Raw genomic sequence first — 18158 nt, 5'->3', positions numbered from 1 at the left:
GGCGTCAGCGCCCGCCCGGGACGCGGCCTCCACGCTGCGTCGCCGCTCACACGTGTGCGAAAAAACTCTCGCACGCGAGGCCGGACTTCATGCACTTTACAAATGAGGGAACTGAGACAGAGTTTTGGGGTTCCTTTCATGTGGACTCAGAAATGGTGATGGGGGGACTCCCCAGTGGCGCAGCGGGTTGAGCGCAGTCCTGTGAAGCTGTCCACAGCCTCTGCAGCGCGGGTTCGAGTCCGGGCCGGCCAGGGAGAAACCACCATGGTGTGGCAGACCTTTCTTGTCGCGCTTGCTGCTCCGCTTAGCAGTGTCTTTGGTCCGTCTGCCTGTTCTGCTTCCCGCTCTGTCTCTGGTGAATCCTCTCACCCTCCCGCGGCTCTGACCTGTACCCCAGATCTTGTATAAATAAATAAATCTTAAAAAAAGAAAGAAAGAAATGGTGATGGGGACCAGACCAGGTGGCCCTAGTTCACAAGTGCCTTTTCCCAACTCACCTCCTTCCACTGAATGCTTTGAAACTGGTCTGGGAATCAGTGAACATGATTCTCAGGATGCACCCATTCTTCTCAAGGGAGCCAGGGAAGGTGATGGAACATACTCAGAAGTGAAAATATACTCTTGGAAGAAAGAAAACTATCAGTAGATTTATTAGTCCTGTTGGTAATTCACTGAACCAGGAACAAAAAAACAAGGAAGCTAACAGTAAAGAAGGAAACTGGTTTTTCCCATGTATTTGTTAGTTCTGTATTTTTAAGGTCTTATGTATTATACTGGTCTCCTGAAAAGCGAACAAAGTGCCTTTCAGAAGTCATGCTTTGTTGAACCGCCTGCTGTCAAAGGCACAACACACGATAATCTGGAGTCTTGGTCCCTTAACCTTGCCTGTGTCAGCAGTTACAGCTTTTGACACTTGCTACTCCCTCAACAGAGTAAGCAATTGTCCTCTGAACCCAGGGATCTCATGCCAGTGTGATTATATGGCATCAAGTGCCCTGGGCAACACAGCTGCTGTTGTGAAATACCAAGAATTTACCATAATAATGGCACCATTTATTTAGGATCTAATACAGCATGGGTGCTTTGTTTGCATTGTCCCTAATCTTCATAGAAATCTTTTAATAAGTATAGTTATTTCTATTTAATTGATTAAGTTAGTGAAGGCCAGGACTTGCTTAAGGGTTGGCTGAAGTTCAATTCTAGTAATTGGTAAAGGTACTTGGATTCTAGCTCATCTGTCTTTTGAAATGTGAATGAATATTGGCTCTGCCTCTCTCTCAACCTCCCACCTACCAGTTTACTCCATAATTCAAGAACGAAATAGGGGACATTACTACTGACTTTATAGAAATAAGGATTAAGAGGGATTACTATGAACAACTGCATACCAATAAATAGTCTCAAGGAAATAAATTCCTAGAAGGACAAAAACTACCAGGCTAGATGTCTACCAACATGTAAATATTTCAACAAATTCTATACACTAGAATACTACTCCACAATAAAAACAAAGTAAAACTGCATGGATGAATCTCAAAAATCCTTATGCTAAGTGAAAGACACAAAAGACTACAATCTGGTTTCTTTTATATGATATTCTAGAACAAAGAAAAACTAGAGATAGAACATAGATCAGTGGTTGCCTGGAGTTGGGTTTGGGAAGAGGGGGTGAGTATAAAGGAGCCAATGTGAGGGAATGTGGGGGGATGAGACTGTCTACCTGGAACTGTGGAGCTGGAAGTATACAACCTATGCAGCTTATGCATCACAATAAGTGGATTGTACTGGATATAAATTGTAAGCTGTTTGCCAGGTTGTGAGAGATACCTAAAATAGAATGCAGAGTATGACAAAAGGAATCAGTATTACAAATGATTCACATGGAAGAGAGTGAGAAAGGAAGGAGCCAACATAAATAGCTTTAGAAAGCAGTGCTTTGATTGGAAACTGGAAGCTAAAGACAAAAAGAACCAACTGCAAATACTGTACATTTGGTAGTAAATTTGTTTCTCAGGGGAGTATAGGTTAGCAATTCTAAAACTATTTTATATGATTATTGGTGTTTAACAGTTAAATATATTATAGATAATCAGATCCATGTTTGTCACTGAGAAATTACAAATAATGCAAGATACAAATGCAAGAATGCACCCTGTGGTGCAAGATCAGAGTTGGAGTTAACAATTAATCTCATGAGTATTTTTTAAATATGTATAAGGTAGAGTCAGAAATGAATTTAGATATGTATGCATGCATGCGCTACTTACTATCCATACATATAGTTCCAAGCTCTGTTCGTGGAGACTGCCTAGAATCAGTCACTCCCAGGAGAAATGAGCACTCCCAGGACCCAGACCTTGGTTTCTAACTACCATTCTCTATTACTGAGAATCAGAGCTCCTGGGAGTATTGAATGATTCCCTGGATGAAGCAGAATGGAACCTCTTAGGCATCTCTGGGCTAAGTACCTCCCATAAACCCGGAGCAGTCCTGACATGGGTGCAAGTCAGAGCCTTTGACAGTCAAAATGCTTAGAAGCTAGTTGAGGGGACCTGGGCAGGGCACGTACTTGTAGCACTCTGTTTGGGGGAGGTGATTACCAGAAACACTAGATGGAAATGGGGCTAAGCCCAACTTATTTGGGGCAGCAAGAGTGTAAGCATCCCCACCTTTATCCAGCTCCTTCCAGGCATTGTGCCAACAGGCAGAATAGGTGGGGCTGCAGGGTATTACAACACAGATGTTATCAGTAGTCCACAGCAGGATAAAATAGGTTAGGCTCTAAAGCAGTTTTTCTCTATGACCCAGGCAGATTTCAAATGTTTTTTCCCAAGAAACATTCTCAGCTTATAATTAATTCCTTTTATCTTGGGCAGCCCTATTCTACCTAGTGTGTCTCAACAGGTTAGGCCAGGTCTTCAGCGACAAGTCAAGACTTGGAACAGCAGGAGTATACCAAATAGCAGAACATTGATGATATTGGCTTCTATAGCTCCTCCCTCTCTAAATTCTGGAATTTACTTTATGGTTAAGGTAAATAGATAGAAAACAAATAACAAAGTAAAACATGGTATCATACAGAGCAGTCAGTTCCATGAAGAAAAACAAAGCAAGGAAGGGTGATAAGAATTGTAGGAAAAGGGAAATCAGAAAATACTCATTGAGACTGAAATATTTAAATATTTAAATATTTAAAGATCAACAGGGAACAAACCATATGGATATCTGGAGAATGAGCATCCCAGGCAGAGGAAATAGCCAACACAAAACTGGATAGTGGGAGATTGGATATATGTTACATCTATTCTAATTGTATTGTACTTTTGTGTGAATAATTGCTGATGAGAGGTCAGTGTCAGTCATTATTGCCAGTCACCATGACTGCCCGTCCCCCTTCCTGGACTCAGAGTAGTGTCCCTGTGCCCTGGAAAGGGGTTTCCATTCCACTGTGGTCATGGCCATCTTACGCATATCTTGGTCAACTTTCTTTTTTTTCTTTTTTTAGATTTATTTATTCATGAATACAAGAACTGGGGTACAGGCCAGATGCGTGGGAGGGTGAGAGGATTCACCAGAGACAGACTGGGGAGCAGAACAAGCGAATCTACTAAAACACACTGCTAAAGGGAGCAGTGGGTGAGACAGAAGAGGTCTGCCGCACCATCTGTGGGTCAACTCCCTGGCCAGGGATTAAACCCAGGCTGTAGCAATGACAGCACTGAGACATAACCCCTAAAAATCAAGGAGGCCCCCTGATTTTTTAAAATTTGCATTTAACTCTAAAGGCAAAAATTGTGTCTATTCTTAGTCCTAAGACATTCCCAGAACTTAAGTGCCCAGTGGCAAACACTTGCTCAATAAATAAACAATTGTCTTTTCATGTCTTTTGCTGCACTAACCTGTAAGCTTCCTGAGATGACCCAGGCTCAGGCAGCCTGAAGAATTTCTCAGCTGTAATGTTTTGAATTGTACTGGGCTCTCTTAAATTATCAGGAGTTACAGTGCCCAGGGTCCTGGGCTGGAATTCAAGGGGAAATTCTAGGGTTTGGACAGGGGACGCTAACAGTGAGGTTATCAGTGCAGGGGGCCCAGCTACTTAGATTAAGGTGGGCCTCTTAATCTCTGCGGCCAGAGATCTTTCCCAGCCCTATCTTTCATTTCCCTGCAAACATAGAGAACACATCTGACACCTTTTTCATTTTAAGCAAACTTACCGACATTCATAATTTGTAAGCTAACTGGGAAGAAAGAGAAGTAGAAGTAAAAAAAAAGGAAAAACCAGGAAGCACATAATATTAAGTACTCAATAAATATCTAAGCAGGAGATAAAAGAAAGGAAGGTGAGATGCAATGTTAATGGAAATGGAAGAATGGCCTTGACCAAAAAAAGGGACTGTCAATTGATGAAGAGAAGGACAGCATTCTGCCCATCCCACCAGATGGTTCTTGGGAATTCCCTCTACCCACTCCATCAGGGTGGTTCTTGGGAAGTCCCTCTGCCTGCCTGGCTGGTCTGGTTTTGGGGTGGAGTGGGGAGCCTTGAACAAGACTTGGTCCTTCAGTCCCAACATACTGTGACTAATTGGAAAATCTCATTGTTAAATCTAACAATCCTCTGGAAGTGTGTAGTTTTGCCACTCAAGCCTGTAATGTTATGCCAACCTTAGAAGCCACCCTACAATGATGAATAGCCCACTAAAAAATATTTAGAGAATACAGTGGACCCTCTTCCTATCTGCTGAGGAAGATGCAAATATCATCCCAGATATTATTTTTCTCTTCCACAAACCCCTGCTCACTGTGAAGGGGGCTTCTTGGCTAATGTTTCTATTACCAGGGGCACCATTAAGAAAAATTTTATTAACCCCATACCCCTCCAGGGGACAGGATGGCTTTATCAGAACACCTGTGTTCTTCCTTCCTCTAGAGCAGAACAAGTGGATGAGTCCCCAGAAGAGTAAACATTGGCATATGGAGCCATGGCATATGGACAAGAAGTATATTTGCTTGGTATTCTGGGAAAACAACAAGAGGAAATGCATTTTAGCCAGGAAAGAAAAAAAAAAAAAACCAACAAAACCATCCAACTGTGAATGACAGCCAAGGCAGTGGAAGATGGGTGAAAACAGCTGAAGAAGGAACTGGCTAGTCTCCAAGGAATATGGCGCCTGGAATGATGAGAATGGCTAGGAAGCCATCACCCAGAGCGCGAGCTACAATACCCTTACACAAACAGAGATGTTGCTTTGTTACTGACCATGAGTGTCCCTTGTATCATCCAAAGATTGTGTGTGCAACATGCAAAATTCTACTTCCTGCAGGGGAGAGTGGAAAGCGGGCCATGTCTGAGGTCAGCCTCATTTATACATTGCGTGTTCCTGGAAAAAGTGTGTGTGTGTGTGTGTATGTGTGTGTGTGTGTGTGTGTATACCATGTAACAGTGATAAAATTCCTTGGGTACTCTCTGTTGCTATTACTAAAATATCTTGAAATCTATGCACTGATACATGAGAATCTGTTGGACTTTTTAGCTTTCTGCCCATTACAAAAAGGTCAAACACAGGACATATCACATCATGTCATAACATGATCAAGACCCAGGGACAGTAAGACCTGCATTTCGCTTTTACACACACCCCTGAAGCTCACTGTATATTACATACATAAAGGGAGTGATACCCAGCAGGGTCTTCCAGATGGAAATTCTATCTTGAAACCATTCAGAACCAACTAGGTCAAGTTCCATGAAATTTGGGTCTTGGCGAGAGCCTTGAGAAGCATGCTCCAAAATTCAGGGGATGACTAGACAAAGCAAAACAATGCTTGGCTGGGGAACAAAATTTTCTTCCAAAGGAAACAAGAAGAACCATAAGTCCCTCACTCACCTTTCCGGGATAGCTGCCTTCTGAGACACCCAGTTCATTTTGCCTGGATTCATCACAAGAAAAGAAGCTTCTAAGTACATTTCATCAGCCGGAGAAAAGGGATATCACTTTTTGGAAGGTAAATGCAGGGGGGTGGTTTTTGTTTCAAGACTTTCGAAGAGTCTCACAGAATATTTTCAACCCAAAGTATAATTTTACATAAAGGCTTATGATTTAAATTGTCTGAAAGAATTTCACATTTGTGCAATTTGGTTTTCTCTGAAACTTTGTTTCCTTCCTGTATGGCTCTAATGAACTTGAATTTTCAAAGTCACTGAGGGAAGGATGGTATGTGACATTATATTTGGGCTTTAACTCAATAATTTCCCAGATATCCCTGTTTTTTAATGGACCACTATACATAAGGCATGGTAGAATCTCCTAAGAATCATCTAAACCAACAATCAATTTTATAACTAAGGAATATGAGGCACCAGAAGGTGAAGTGACTTGCCCAGGGCCCTAAAGTGACAAAGGAGGGACTTCACCTCGCACCCTGACAAGTCCAGGACCCTAGTCATCTATCTGGTGGCCAAAAAAGGGCAGTACCTAGACATTTTGATCCCCCTAAAAGTTAATGTTTTTGAACCACCTTAAATCTGAAAGATAAATCCACTGGCTTGCAAGTGGATTAGGTGAAACACAAGTGAGGGAGCAAAGTACAGTGAGTGGTGAATGGGGAAGAGGGACATTTAATAGCTTCTCATTTAAGAGCTATTTGGATCCCATTAGGGGCCTAACAAAGACAAGCCTGGTCAGGGACTGGAGTTTTGACAAAGCAGGATTGTGCACCTAACCTGGAAAATGGGGGGAACAGCCATGGCCTCATCCAATCAGTGATGTTGCATCAGCCAATCCTTGCCATTCTGTAGTTTCCCGTGTTCAGCTGCTGAAGTCATAGGGTGTTTCCTGCTGAACCTGAGTGTCTCCTCCAACCCACATCAGCCCCTCAAAGTCTTTGCTTGTGTACCTTTCCCAGAAATAAAGTCTTGGCCGCAGGCATAAAGGCACCTCCAAGCAGAGCAAGTTCCCTGCAGCTACCAAGCAGAAGGCCAAGGTACTTGGCAGGTAAGATACACCACTTTCACTGCATCTTTCCTGGTTTATACAATGTTTATGATGACATTTCCTAAAGACTTCTCGAAATCTTTGTACTAGGTTTGGACTTGTCGCCACTGGGCATTTTTTTGTGACAGATTCGGCTGCCATGGTGGCAGGTCAGTGGTGTTGAGACTCAGGTGATACATATGACCTCTTCACAGCAGTGAAAACTTTGCAGTCTTTCGAGGGGTTCCCTAAGCAAAGGCACTAAGATCTCCACCTTGTTTGCAGCATCTTAGACCTGCTATCTACAGCAGATCTGAACACCTGGTTGGCCCTGAATGTCTAGTCCCAGTTGCCTCCAAAGCCCTGTGGGCACTTGGCTCTCAATAGAGTGCACAGATTGCAGCAATATTAGATGGGCTTCATTTGGGGGTGTTGAGTGGCTGCATCCTATTGATCTTTCTGTTATTGGGTATTCCAAGCCGTGGGACTTAGGTGGAAGATTGATTCTGCAGTAAAAGGCTTGATAAGAGCTAAATCCCACTGCCCCATCCCATTCTCCTCTTAATTCTGGAGCTACTGAAAAAAATCAAATTGAGCATTCTTGGGCTGATTGGGTGTTTCCTGCTGGTTCATCTTACCACACTGCCATTCATGGAAAAGATTCTCACTGCTTCCTTCCCTGCTCAGACCTTCCTGGTGACTCCTTGGTGATTTCTCAGCAAGCATGAGAGCCAGACTCCGGTGCTCAGAGTGTGGTCTGCAGATCAGAAGCACCGGCATCACCTGGAGTGGAAATGCAGACTCATGAGGCTCCCTTAGTCAGAATCTTCATTTAACAGTTTTCAGGTGATTAGTGAATTCTCACACTGATACGTGGGAAACCTGCTAAGTGACCATCATCACCCTCTCTCTCTGGACCTCCAGAGGCTGAACTTCTTTGCTCTAGGAATTGAATTCACTCAGCGTGTATTCAACATCTACCATGATCCAGCACTAGGCTTGGGCACAGGAAAAACAGAAACAAATAAGATAGAGCGCTGATGTGGGGGAAACAAAGATGAAATAGTGACACATGAGTAAAGTGCTTTGAGAGTACAGAAAAGGAATGATTCGGCTTTATCTAGAGAAATCTGGTAAACTTCACAGAGGAGGTTGCCATTTGGCCTGGGTTTTGAAGAATGAATAGGAGTCTACCAAGCAGAAAGGGCATTACATAGGAAAGATGTGAATAGAAGCATGGGATTGTGGGCCAGCCTGGCAATTGAGGGGCAAAGGCTGTGGCTCTGCTTCTATTCAGGGGTTCATCTCCAGGGAAAGCTCCACATTTTACTGCAAACTGAAGAACTAGGAAAGGGGTTTTTGCACTGAGCATGACAAGGATGTGGGTGAATATCTAAACACCACAGAGACCCCTTGTTGGCCTCTTACACTCTGAAGCCCATGTCCTTTGTTCTGTGCCTCTGGCTGCAGAAACTGTTTCCCCTTTTTCATACCCCTCTACCAGTGGCATGGCCTCATGTTTGCCTGGATCTGCTTCTCTCCCACCACATTCTTCCTTCACACTGACCAGGAAGGTTGGCGGAGACATGGAGAATAATTTAATTTGGTCCTGAGTCCCCTCTCACCTGGCACCCCACTTGCCATGAAGGGGATTCTGAGGAAAGGAGAGGAGAAATGAGTATTTTTCTTGTTCAGATTTTCCAGCTTTCCTGTACTTGACTATATTTTTCTTCCTCAGTCTATCTTAGATGATGTCTCTTTTTCTATAGACTGGCCTTTTAATTTTGTTTTTTGATTGTTATGAAACACATTAATCGTTAAAAGAACAGTATAATGAATATCTGTGTACCTTCAAGGCCTCTTTAAAAATCACTGATATGGTTACCAGGGGTTGGGGGCAGGGAAAATGGGGAGTTGGTGTTTAGTGGGTGCAAAGTTTCCATTTTGCAAGATGAAAAAGTTCTGAGTTCTGCTGAGTAACCATATGAATATAGTTATCAATACTGTACTGCAATGGCTAAAAATGGCTGAGACAGTAAATTTCGTGCTTCGTGTTTTAACCACAGTTTAAAAAAACATCAGTGGCACTTTTTGCTCCCAAACCATTATATTTGTTTGCCTGAAAGGGCAGATTTCTGCTAGCTCAATGGTCTTCCTGAGTCATAAAGAAAGGGGGGCGAGGAGGAGAGGAGTAGGGCTTGCCTCCGAGCCACTGAGGTGTAAGGTCAGAGGCCACTGAGGTGTCAAGCCACTTGAGAACTTCTCTTGGGGTGAGGGTGGGGGTGCAAAGTGCCAGGGAAAATCTTGGCCAAAGAGGTATTTGTTCATTCTTTGCCTTTTGTTCTAGAGTTAGTGTACAAAAAGGTAACATTCAACAAGGTAAACATTCTTAGGGGGATTATAAACAGGCAGAGGGAAGGACTGGGGGTACATGAAGGAGGCTCCAATTACCTGATCCAGATGCACAGCTGTCTTCTGGGCTGGTCTTGTCCAAGGGTGTCTGGAAGACTGCCCAGTGCGCTCTCAGGCCAAGCTCCAGTCCCACAATTTCTGTCAGGGAGCTTGGGTAGATACCAAGGTTGATCTCCCTGGTGTGTTTCTGAAGTTCAACCAGTGAAATCCACGCTGAGGGGAGAACCTGTGCCTTCTTGTGAAAGCCGAGAGGACTGTCAAGAGTGTAGTTCAAATACACCATCCTTCTATCTACACATCACCTCTGTGGTCGGGAGCTATCAAAAAATATTCTGGGTTTACTTCGCCAAACCTAAGGAACGTTCTAAGCCCCAAAGCCCTTCATGGGGAAAAAAAACCTGTCAGGGCAGGGCAGAGTCGGACATTGGCATCACCTGGTCTACCCTCACTTGGTAGGCCAGGGCCCAGAGGTGAGAAATAACTGGTGCTACGTCACGGCGCTGGTTAGAGCAAATGCAGAACTACCTCTGACTCCAAAACTAAGTTCTTTCCCTTCCATCACTGCCTCTCCCAAGTTTCCGAGCAGTGGTCTGCACATGATAGATGCGTGACTAGTTATGTGGTTTCCCCTTCTCTGTTCCAAAGTAAGGGCACTTAGTGTTCCCTGGACTTTGTCTGTTTTACAATGCCCTTTCTGTGACTCACACCCTCCTGCCTCCCCCACAGAGGTTCTACGAGACTCAAAGCATGATCCTGGATCTCATTTCAGTGATGAGGGTCCTTCTCCACTTCCCAGCCCTCCTAGCTTCCCTGACCTTGCTCCAGGCCACAACATCTGCCACAAGTGGTAAGTGTTTCCCTGCATTGCTTTCCTGGGGCTTCTGTGATAAGGGGACAGCTAAAGACAACAGTTTAGGAGGCTAAAACCCAAAATCAAGGTGTAGGCGGGGTCTCATGCTCCTCCGAAGGCTCTAGAGGAAATTCCTTCCTTGTCTCTTCCAAGCTTCTGTGGCTCCCATCAATCCTTGGTGTCCTTGGCTTATGGCTGCATCATCCAATCTCTGCCTCCATCTTCAAAGGGTCTTCTCTCTGTGTGTCCTCTGAGCAGCTTATTTGTTATAAGATCACCAGTCATCGGGGTCAAAGCCCACCCCAATCCTGAATGACTTCATCTTAATTACATCTGCAAAGACCCTATTTCTAAATAAGGTCACATGTAGAAGTCTGGTTGAACATGTATCTTGAGGCAGACACTAACCCACTACATTCCCCTCATTCAGAGAATGCATCCTTCCCCCCTCCCATGCTCCGGAGCAGTATGATTGAAAGTAAGAAATCCTACCTCTACCCTTTCCTACTTCATCCCCTTTCCTCCTTCAGGGTAATGATGATCCACTAAGTCCTTTGAGAGCTAAGCGTTCAGCACACCAAGAAGCAGAAAAATCACCAGAGCCCAGTACTCTGAACCACCCAGAGTAGTAACACTCTTTCTGCGCCCCATCACTGGGCATTCTCGAGGATTCCTGAAGATTAATCTTGACTTTTCTATTGAGAACAGAGTAGTCTTCATTCTATGCTGTTTCTCCTGAGGATTCTTGTGAAAGTTTCCTAATCTTGACCTTCTGCCGGCACAGATGTAAGGGGTGGGGTCATGGCTGAGAAGGAGGGAGACAGAAGCAGAGGGCATGCTGGGGGAGAGGTGTATGACAGCCAGCTCCTTCCTCCTCTCCTCTAAGCGTGGGCCTCCAGGACTGCCTCCATCTCTGACACTGTGAGTCATGTCAAGGTCCAAGTCAACAAGGCCTTCCTGGATTCCCGAACCAGGTATGTGAGATATACACACAGCACACGTCCCTCGCGGCCTTCATATTAATGACAACCACATATAGGCCGGCCCTGGCCGACTGATGCAGAGCAATTATCCGGCTTGCCCTTCCACCACCCCGCCCTCCACCTCCCAGTATGGGGCACGTAGGAATAGCAGCCCACAACTACTAAATGCCTCAGCCTATAAATCACCTTGACGAGAATGTCCAGTCAATCTCATAAGCACTCTCTTGCACGTGGCCAGACATTTCCTTGGGTCATACATTCCAGAGTCTCAGAAAGCCTATAGGTGGAAGTTTTCCATGTAACTTACATTGACTGAGGCAGAACCAGAAGCCTGGATGCAAGCTCAAGCAGCACTGGATAGATCTGGGGTGAGGAGCAAGGCAGGAGAGCTAAAAAGAAGAGGCTGTGAAACAAGGACATAGTTTAAGGTCTAGCTTCACCTGACCCCACCCAGAGATCTGGAGCAGAAGGTGCCCCTCAGAGCCTGTCCCACCTTGGAGCGAGGAAGCAGAGCTTTCATTTCTGGACGTACCCTTGACATCGGCTGCTGCTAATGCAGGCTTAGAGTTAAGGAACATGTAGCACTGTGTGTAACCCCTGTGGCTCCACTGGCTTGGAAACAATGGCCCAAGGAGGCCAGGGGTGTGCCTCCAGCAGCTGCATCTGGTGACAGCGAGGGGCCAGACATCACCACTGTGAAATCAGCCAAGGGCACTCAGGGATCCCACAGGCACCAACAATCACCTACGTGTAGGGGCTGGGATTTCTGAGGTAGCAATGCAGACTGCGTCCCTGCCTAAGGAAGCCCATATTCTAGGTTGGGAGGCTGACACGAAGCAAGAGTACTCATTGTATTGAAGAGGGGAAAACCTAATTCTTTCCTCAACCTGGCCTTTACGCTAGACTTGGGACATCATTCCTCCATGGCCCTTGAATGAACTTTCAAGTGGTCCCATAACTTTTTCTGCTGACTTTTAGATGTTAAGATGTGCTCAGGTCACATCTAGTCCCAACAGCAGTATCATTTCAGGAATTCAAATTTCAGCATAAGCAGACAAAGCCCAGAGCCTATTCCCTTGGCTCAGGTGAGACAAGGGAACACAGCTTGCTTGTCCCTCTTTCCTGGACTCCCTCTCTCACCCCAACCCAGGTTTCTGGTGCCTTAGGAGTTAAACTGAGAGAAATACAGATGGCAAGACCTAAGTCACCTGGGCAACTCAGTGCCTTGCAGGGGTCACAAGTTCCTGCCCTCCTTGAGGGTTTTCCTGTCTCTCAGAGAGTCTGTTGCCAACTCCATGACCCAGAAAAGTTTCTGGTCATTAGCTTAGAGTGGCAGCCCTCAGCCTGGGTGAACTAGCTTGCTCCCTCACCCTTCCCCCACACTAATGAGCCAGGCCCCTTTAAGCAGGCCCCAGAAAAACAAACACCCTACTGCCTCAGGCATGTGCATTTGAGGTCCAGTGTTTCCTTGTTGGGTTAGCTCTGCTGGGAGGCACCCAGTGCCAGCAATCTCTTATTTAGTTCCTTTATGCTCTCTGGACAGCTACCAACCACCAGCCCAGACTCCAGGACACACGATGGAGCCCTCCTCTTAAGGCCCTTTGTCACTAGACTTAAAGCAAAGGGGAGGTCCATGGTGGCAGAATGGAAAGGCCTGGCATTCAGCAACTATCTCCAAATGAAAACTCTCTCTCCCTCTTTAAGTTCAATCCTTTCATTGCCCCAAGGGAGGGTGGGAGAGGATAAAGACCAAAAAAATCAGTGTTCACCGCCCATTGTGCAAGTGGTACCCAGCACCTGCTTTGGAGCTTGTTGTCTTCTTGGGTTAGTTCTCAGCCTTGTACCCACTGGGTAGTTCTCATGGAGATGAAAGAATCCCACTGAAACATCTTGTTACACAGCCAACCCAGCAGAGAGCCAGGGGGATGGCATTCTAGGTACTGAGTGTGGCAACGGCAGGAAAGAGTTTTGAGTGTTCAGGAAACAGAGAGAAAGCCAGGCAAGGAGGAATGAACACAGAGTGAGGACCGAGGTGGACCTGGAGGGCGACAGGAAGCAAATTAGGGGCTTAGGGGGAGGGGAGGAGAAGTGGGGAGGGCTGTTTAATGAGGATGGGGTCTCCTCTGGGGGTGATGGAAATGTTTTGGAACTTGATAGAGGCAATGGTTGTACAACACATTGCGCATGAAATGCAGTGAGCAGATGGACCCCGTCCCAGGCTAAGCCAGCCAGGTGATTTAGTCAGAGAGCGGCTTGTCAGAACTCTGTTCTAAGAAGATCTCTGCAGCAGCTCCATGGAGAACAGATGGAAGGGGACAGCATGGAGGCAGAAGCCCAGTTCGGAAGTTGCTTCAGCCATCCAGATGGGAGAGAACAGTGGCTAGGAGGAGGGTGGAGTTCTGGAAATTGAAGAAGAGTTCTTCCAAAGCCCTGCCCCCTCCCAAGGAGCCTAGCCTTGAGCAAAGCAGGAGGTAAGTTTCTGGTGAGCCCGTGAGGCAGGAGAGCCTCGCCTCACACAGGGTAGGGGGAGGAAGGAGCACCTAGAACCTCACAACCCACCTTTATTGGGGGGAGGGGAATTCTAAAATATCTCGCAACAGCCCCTTCAGGCCCTGGTTGGTGATACCAGTGGCTGATGCTAACGCTGGTGTTTGCTCTGTGCCATGTACAGCTCCAAGAACGTTATGTTCCTTTCTCCCAAGAAATCTTACGAAACACTAAATCAAACTATATGAAAGAGCTGTTTTTGAGGTAAAAAATGGTCAATTAGTTTCCCCCACCCAGAAGAAATTTTCCAGAAGCAACAGAAGAGAAATAAGAAGAGATCCCAAGGATGCCATCACTATCTGCATTTCATGGATAAGGAAACTGGGCAGAAAGAGATCCCGTAACTTGCCTGCAGGTAGACGGCTAGTAAGCGGCAGTCAGGAGCGAAACCCGCCAGTGTGTCCCCAAGTCCGATGCATGTAAACACCGCGATGACTCCCCATTCTCTGAGGAGGGCCAGGGCATGCATGGGCCACGTCAGCAGAGCAGTGGTGGAGGGACTGGGATTCTAGCCTTGCCTCTAGGCCCAAACTCTAAGTCCATGCTGTTCAGCAGAACCATCTGGGTTGTCCAATACAGGCACCACTAACAAACTATCTGTGGCTCTTGAGCACTTGAAATTTGACCTCGGCCACTGAGGAACTAAATTCTTAATTACATTTAATGTGAATGCATTTCCGTTTAACTAGCACAGGTGGCCCAGCAGTCTGGCCACTGAGCTCTTGGACAGCGGCACAGTCTACTTTATCAACTCTTGGGTTCTTTTTTTTTTTTTTTTTAGTTTTTTTTTTTTTATAGAGGCATGGTTTTATTTATTTATTTATTTATTATATTTGTTTGTTTGTTTTGTTTATACATGCACTGGGTACAGTCAGAAGCGCAGGAGGGTGAGAGAATTCACCAGAGCCAGAGTGGGGAGCAGAGCAGGCAGAAGGACCGAAGTACACTGCTGAGGGGAGCAGCGGGCGGCAGGAGAGGTCTGCGTGCCATGTGGGACCCTCCTCCTGTGGCCGGGGAGCAGCCGGGGATCGAACTGGTGCCGCAGAGGCCGCAGGCAGCTTCGCAACCCAGCGCTCAACCGCTGCGCCACCGGGGAGGCCCCTCTTGGGTTCTTTTTAACTGAAGTTGGGGCAAGTTGGAAGAGAGGCAGCCTGGTGATTAGAGCCCGGTCATCCCTGTCATGCCTGTGGCCCCTCAGGCTGAGAAATCAGGCCCCCTCACACCTGAAACAGACTTAATAACTGACAGGCCAGGGGTGGTCAGTGAATTGTACCCCAAAGCAGGGTTGTCTTTGGTGCTAATTTGAGTCACTTCCAATATTTCAGAATCACAGAGTCATGGAGATCATCTCACAGACCCCTCCCGTCGCACACACAGAGAAACCAGGGCACGGGGAGGGGGTAGAGGGTTCTCATGGAGGGACTTTTCTGATTTTGCCTCAGTCACCTCCGTGTTGTCATAAGCTTCTCAGTACCAGGGTTTTGGACTTCTCGTTTTACACATGGGAAATTAAGGAATAAAAAGGTTGACCATCTGGCGCCAAAACATGCCAGCAAAGGTTGATGCTACAGCTCACATCTAAACAAACTCCACACCAACTCCAGGGCCAGATGCAACTAAGGATGTCTTCAGGGACAGAAAGGGAGGCCCATAAACATATTATATCTAGAATTCTCTGTCCACAAAGCTTGATGAGATACCAGGGGTTCCTCTGACTGAATCAGTATGTCCTGGGACTTGGTATTTTTAACATTCCCCAGCTGATTCTGATGCAGCCAGCTTAGCTGCAACCTTCAGAATCTGACGCAGGAAGCGCTCATGTCCTAACAAACTTAAAACACACTGTAACTTCTTCTTCCCGAGAGAGAATTTCCAGAGGCCTCAGAAAAAGAATAAAAAAAGATCTTGAGAGGATTTATCTCCTGCATGCTACCCACACCCCTGTGATTCCTCCCTGTACCCCTCACCATATCACCCTTCCTTCTCCAAGCTGGCAGCTTGAGGGGCCTGGGCATGACCCCCCCCCATTGCTATCCATTGCAGGCTGAAGACCGCCATGAGCTCAGAGGTGCCCACAACTCGCCAGCTCTCGGAGTACCTCAAGCACGCCAAAGGCCGCACACGCACGGCCATCCGCAACGGGCAGGTGTGGGAGGAGTCCTTTAAGAGACTGAGGCAGAAAGCAACCTTGGCCAATGACACAGGTACAGAGAACCCTGCAGCAGGAAGGGACCAATTCTTCACAGGAAAGACCAGAAGCCACCAAACCTGTATTCTCCACTGGAGCTATCTAGTCCCCAGGCACTCCTGAATCTCCCTAGAATCACAGGCCTGCAGAGGGAGGAGGGGTTGAGAGGAAGAAACTCATGCCCAGCAAGGTCACATTTTGTCTTAAGAAGGGGACACTCATGATCTTTGTAAAATAACATCTGCAAGACCTCTTTCCAGAGGAAGTACTAAAGTCAACACACAAGAACTTCCCACCCCAAACCCCAGTGTCACCACTTCCCCCTGGGAAGGGGACATTTAAACCTCCCGTGTCAGGGGGATTAACTGGGATTATGCCACAGGAGACAAGATTTCCATCTCGTTCTGGGTAACATAGAACTGAAACAATGAACAGACAGATTGAAACAGTGACCTTCTCCAACTCCTCCACCCTACCACTACCAAATGTCACAGCTCATGTTAGGAGGCCCATGGATGGCGGAGTTTGGTCCCACAGGAGGAATAGGTTGAGGTTATCCCTGGGAAAGCACCAAGTGGGCACTGGACCTTGGACTTGGGCAGATTCCAAAGCTTCAACAAAAGGAAACTGGGACAAAGTAGGGAGCACTTTGGACTCTGAGATTAAAATGATGTTGGAGGCTGAACTCCAGCCCCTGACAACTTTCACAAATGGCTCCCTCTAAAGAAGTCCCCAGATTCCTTGCCCCTCTTTCATTGCAGACACAAGAATGCAATCAGGAGGAGGCAGCTGTCTTTCTTCTGTGCCCATGTAGAAGTTTCTGATGCCTAAAATCGCCCTCCGCCCTCCCCCACTCCACACACACTATGTTACTCCTCGAAGACCACACCTTGGCCCTCACATTGAAATTACCTGTCCCAACATCTTTCCTAGGTAGATTCCTGCATGCTTGGTATTTTATATCAAGACGCTATAGAAGAAAAGCAGCCTTAGCAAACTAATTCATGAAAACACACACTTAATTTCTCAGTAGTTGTTTCATTCTAAAAGAAAGATCTTTGGTTCAAATGCCCTGATAGAAGAATTGCTAACAATTCTGGTAACAGTGTCAGTTACTGTCTGTATAACCTTGGGCAAGTCTCTATGGGTTCAGTTTATTCTCTGTAAAAATGGGAATAAAAAGTCTTACCTTAATGAGCTGTCAGGGTTAAAATGAGAAACCACCTGAAAAATTCTTACTTAGAATACAAAATATATTCCAAAAAGTGTTACCTTTATCCCTGGTTTTCTATTCCTGCTCCCCCCACCAGTGCTTCAGAACAAATTCACCCCCTTTGGGGTCCCTTCTGTTTCAGGCCCCAACCTGGACTTTAATGCGCTCTCCAGGGAGGTGGGCTGCGGCACCCTGGTTCCTGCGGTGGCTTGCGACAAGAACAGCAATTACCGAACCATCACCGGAAACTGCAATAACAGGTGACCAGGCATAATAAGGGTCATGCCCGGCCCACCTGCCTTGCCCACCTGCCCTGTCCACCCCACCTGCCCTGTCCACCCCACCTGCTCTGTCCAGCCCAGCCAAGGCCTGTGCCGCTTGGGCATTCAAGCAGGACTCCCTCCCACCGGTATCTGTTCCCCTGGACCCTCCTCCAGGCACCCACCACCCAAGAGATTACTTCTGCAAGCAGCACCCTTCCCGAGGCAGAAGAGTCCAGCCTTCGGGGGTGGGGGTAGTTCAGAACCGCCACATTGGCGAGGGCTGCTCAGCACCTCCCTGCCTCGGGCAGAGGTTCTCAGCCCTCCCGGGCCCCCGTGGGTTTTGAAGAGAAGCAAACCCAGGACCAGAGCGCTGCCCGGGCTAAAGGAGGTCCCGCTCGGTTGCAGGAGGAACCCCGCCCTGGGGGCCGCCAACCGGGCGCTGGCGCGCTGGCTGCCCGCGGAGTACGAGGACGGGCTCGCGCTGCCCTTCGGGTGGACGCCGGGGAAGACGCGGAACGGCTTCCCTCTCCCGCCGGTGAGGGCGCCCGGCAGGGGGGCGAGCCGCGAGCAGGAGGGTGCTGGGTGGAGGCCCGCGGCGGGGAGAAGCACCCCCCAAATTCAGGCGGAAAGGGAGACAAAGAAGCTGGGGGGGCGGGGAGAACCGCAGGCTGCGGCGTGGATGGAGCCGCGCGCGCTCCCGGCTCGTCTCCCCGATGCCGCTAGAGGGCAGC

At 47.2% G+C, this 18158-nt stretch overlaps 1 protein-coding gene and 1 long non-coding RNA gene across 5 annotated transcripts in view; one reads left to right on the top strand and one right to left on the bottom strand.

Moving 5' to 3' along the window:
- Positions 1-33: 33 nt before the first annotated feature.
- On the bottom strand, positions 34-17871 carry LOC119230905 (uncharacterized). Of its 4 annotated transcripts, none has more exons than XR_008549522.1 (4): positions 9423-17871; positions 5886-7754; positions 498-620; positions 34-386 (listed from the first exon to the last, which is right to left on the bottom strand). It is a non-coding gene; the product is annotated as an uncharacterized LOC119230905 (long non-coding RNA). The 4 variants fall into 4 exon arrangements; XR_008549523.1 differs by having other exon boundaries at positions 34-620; positions 5886-5928; positions 7610-7754; XR_008549524.1 differs by having other exon boundaries at positions 34-620; positions 9423-11619; positions 11710-17871.
- The window catches only part of LPO (lactoperoxidase), a 17948-nt gene continuing 9913 nt past the window's right edge, over positions 10124-18158 (top strand). Inside the window, exons 1-5 of the mRNA XM_037492463.1 lie at positions 10124-10230; positions 11120-11207; positions 15807-15967; positions 17307-17424; positions 17833-17962. Coding sequence (XP_037348360.1) covers positions 10131-10230; positions 11120-11207; positions 15807-15967; positions 17307-17424; positions 17833-17962 — 597 coding nt within the window. The 5' untranslated portion in view covers positions 10124-10130. The remainder of the gene's footprint in view (positions 10231-11119; positions 11208-15806; positions 15968-17306; positions 17425-17832; positions 17963-18158) is intronic.

The sequence above is a fragment of the Talpa occidentalis genome, unplaced genomic scaffold (genome assembly GCF_014898055.3).
Source record: "Talpa occidentalis isolate TD23 unplaced genomic scaffold, MPIMG_talOcc4v2.1 talOcc4.7, whole genome shotgun sequence".
NCBI classification, from domain to species: Eukaryota; Metazoa; Chordata; class Mammalia; order Eulipotyphla; family Talpidae; genus Talpa; species Talpa occidentalis.
The sequence above is the reverse complement of the archived record's forward strand: the minus strand, read 5'-3'. Positions and strand labels throughout refer to the sequence as shown.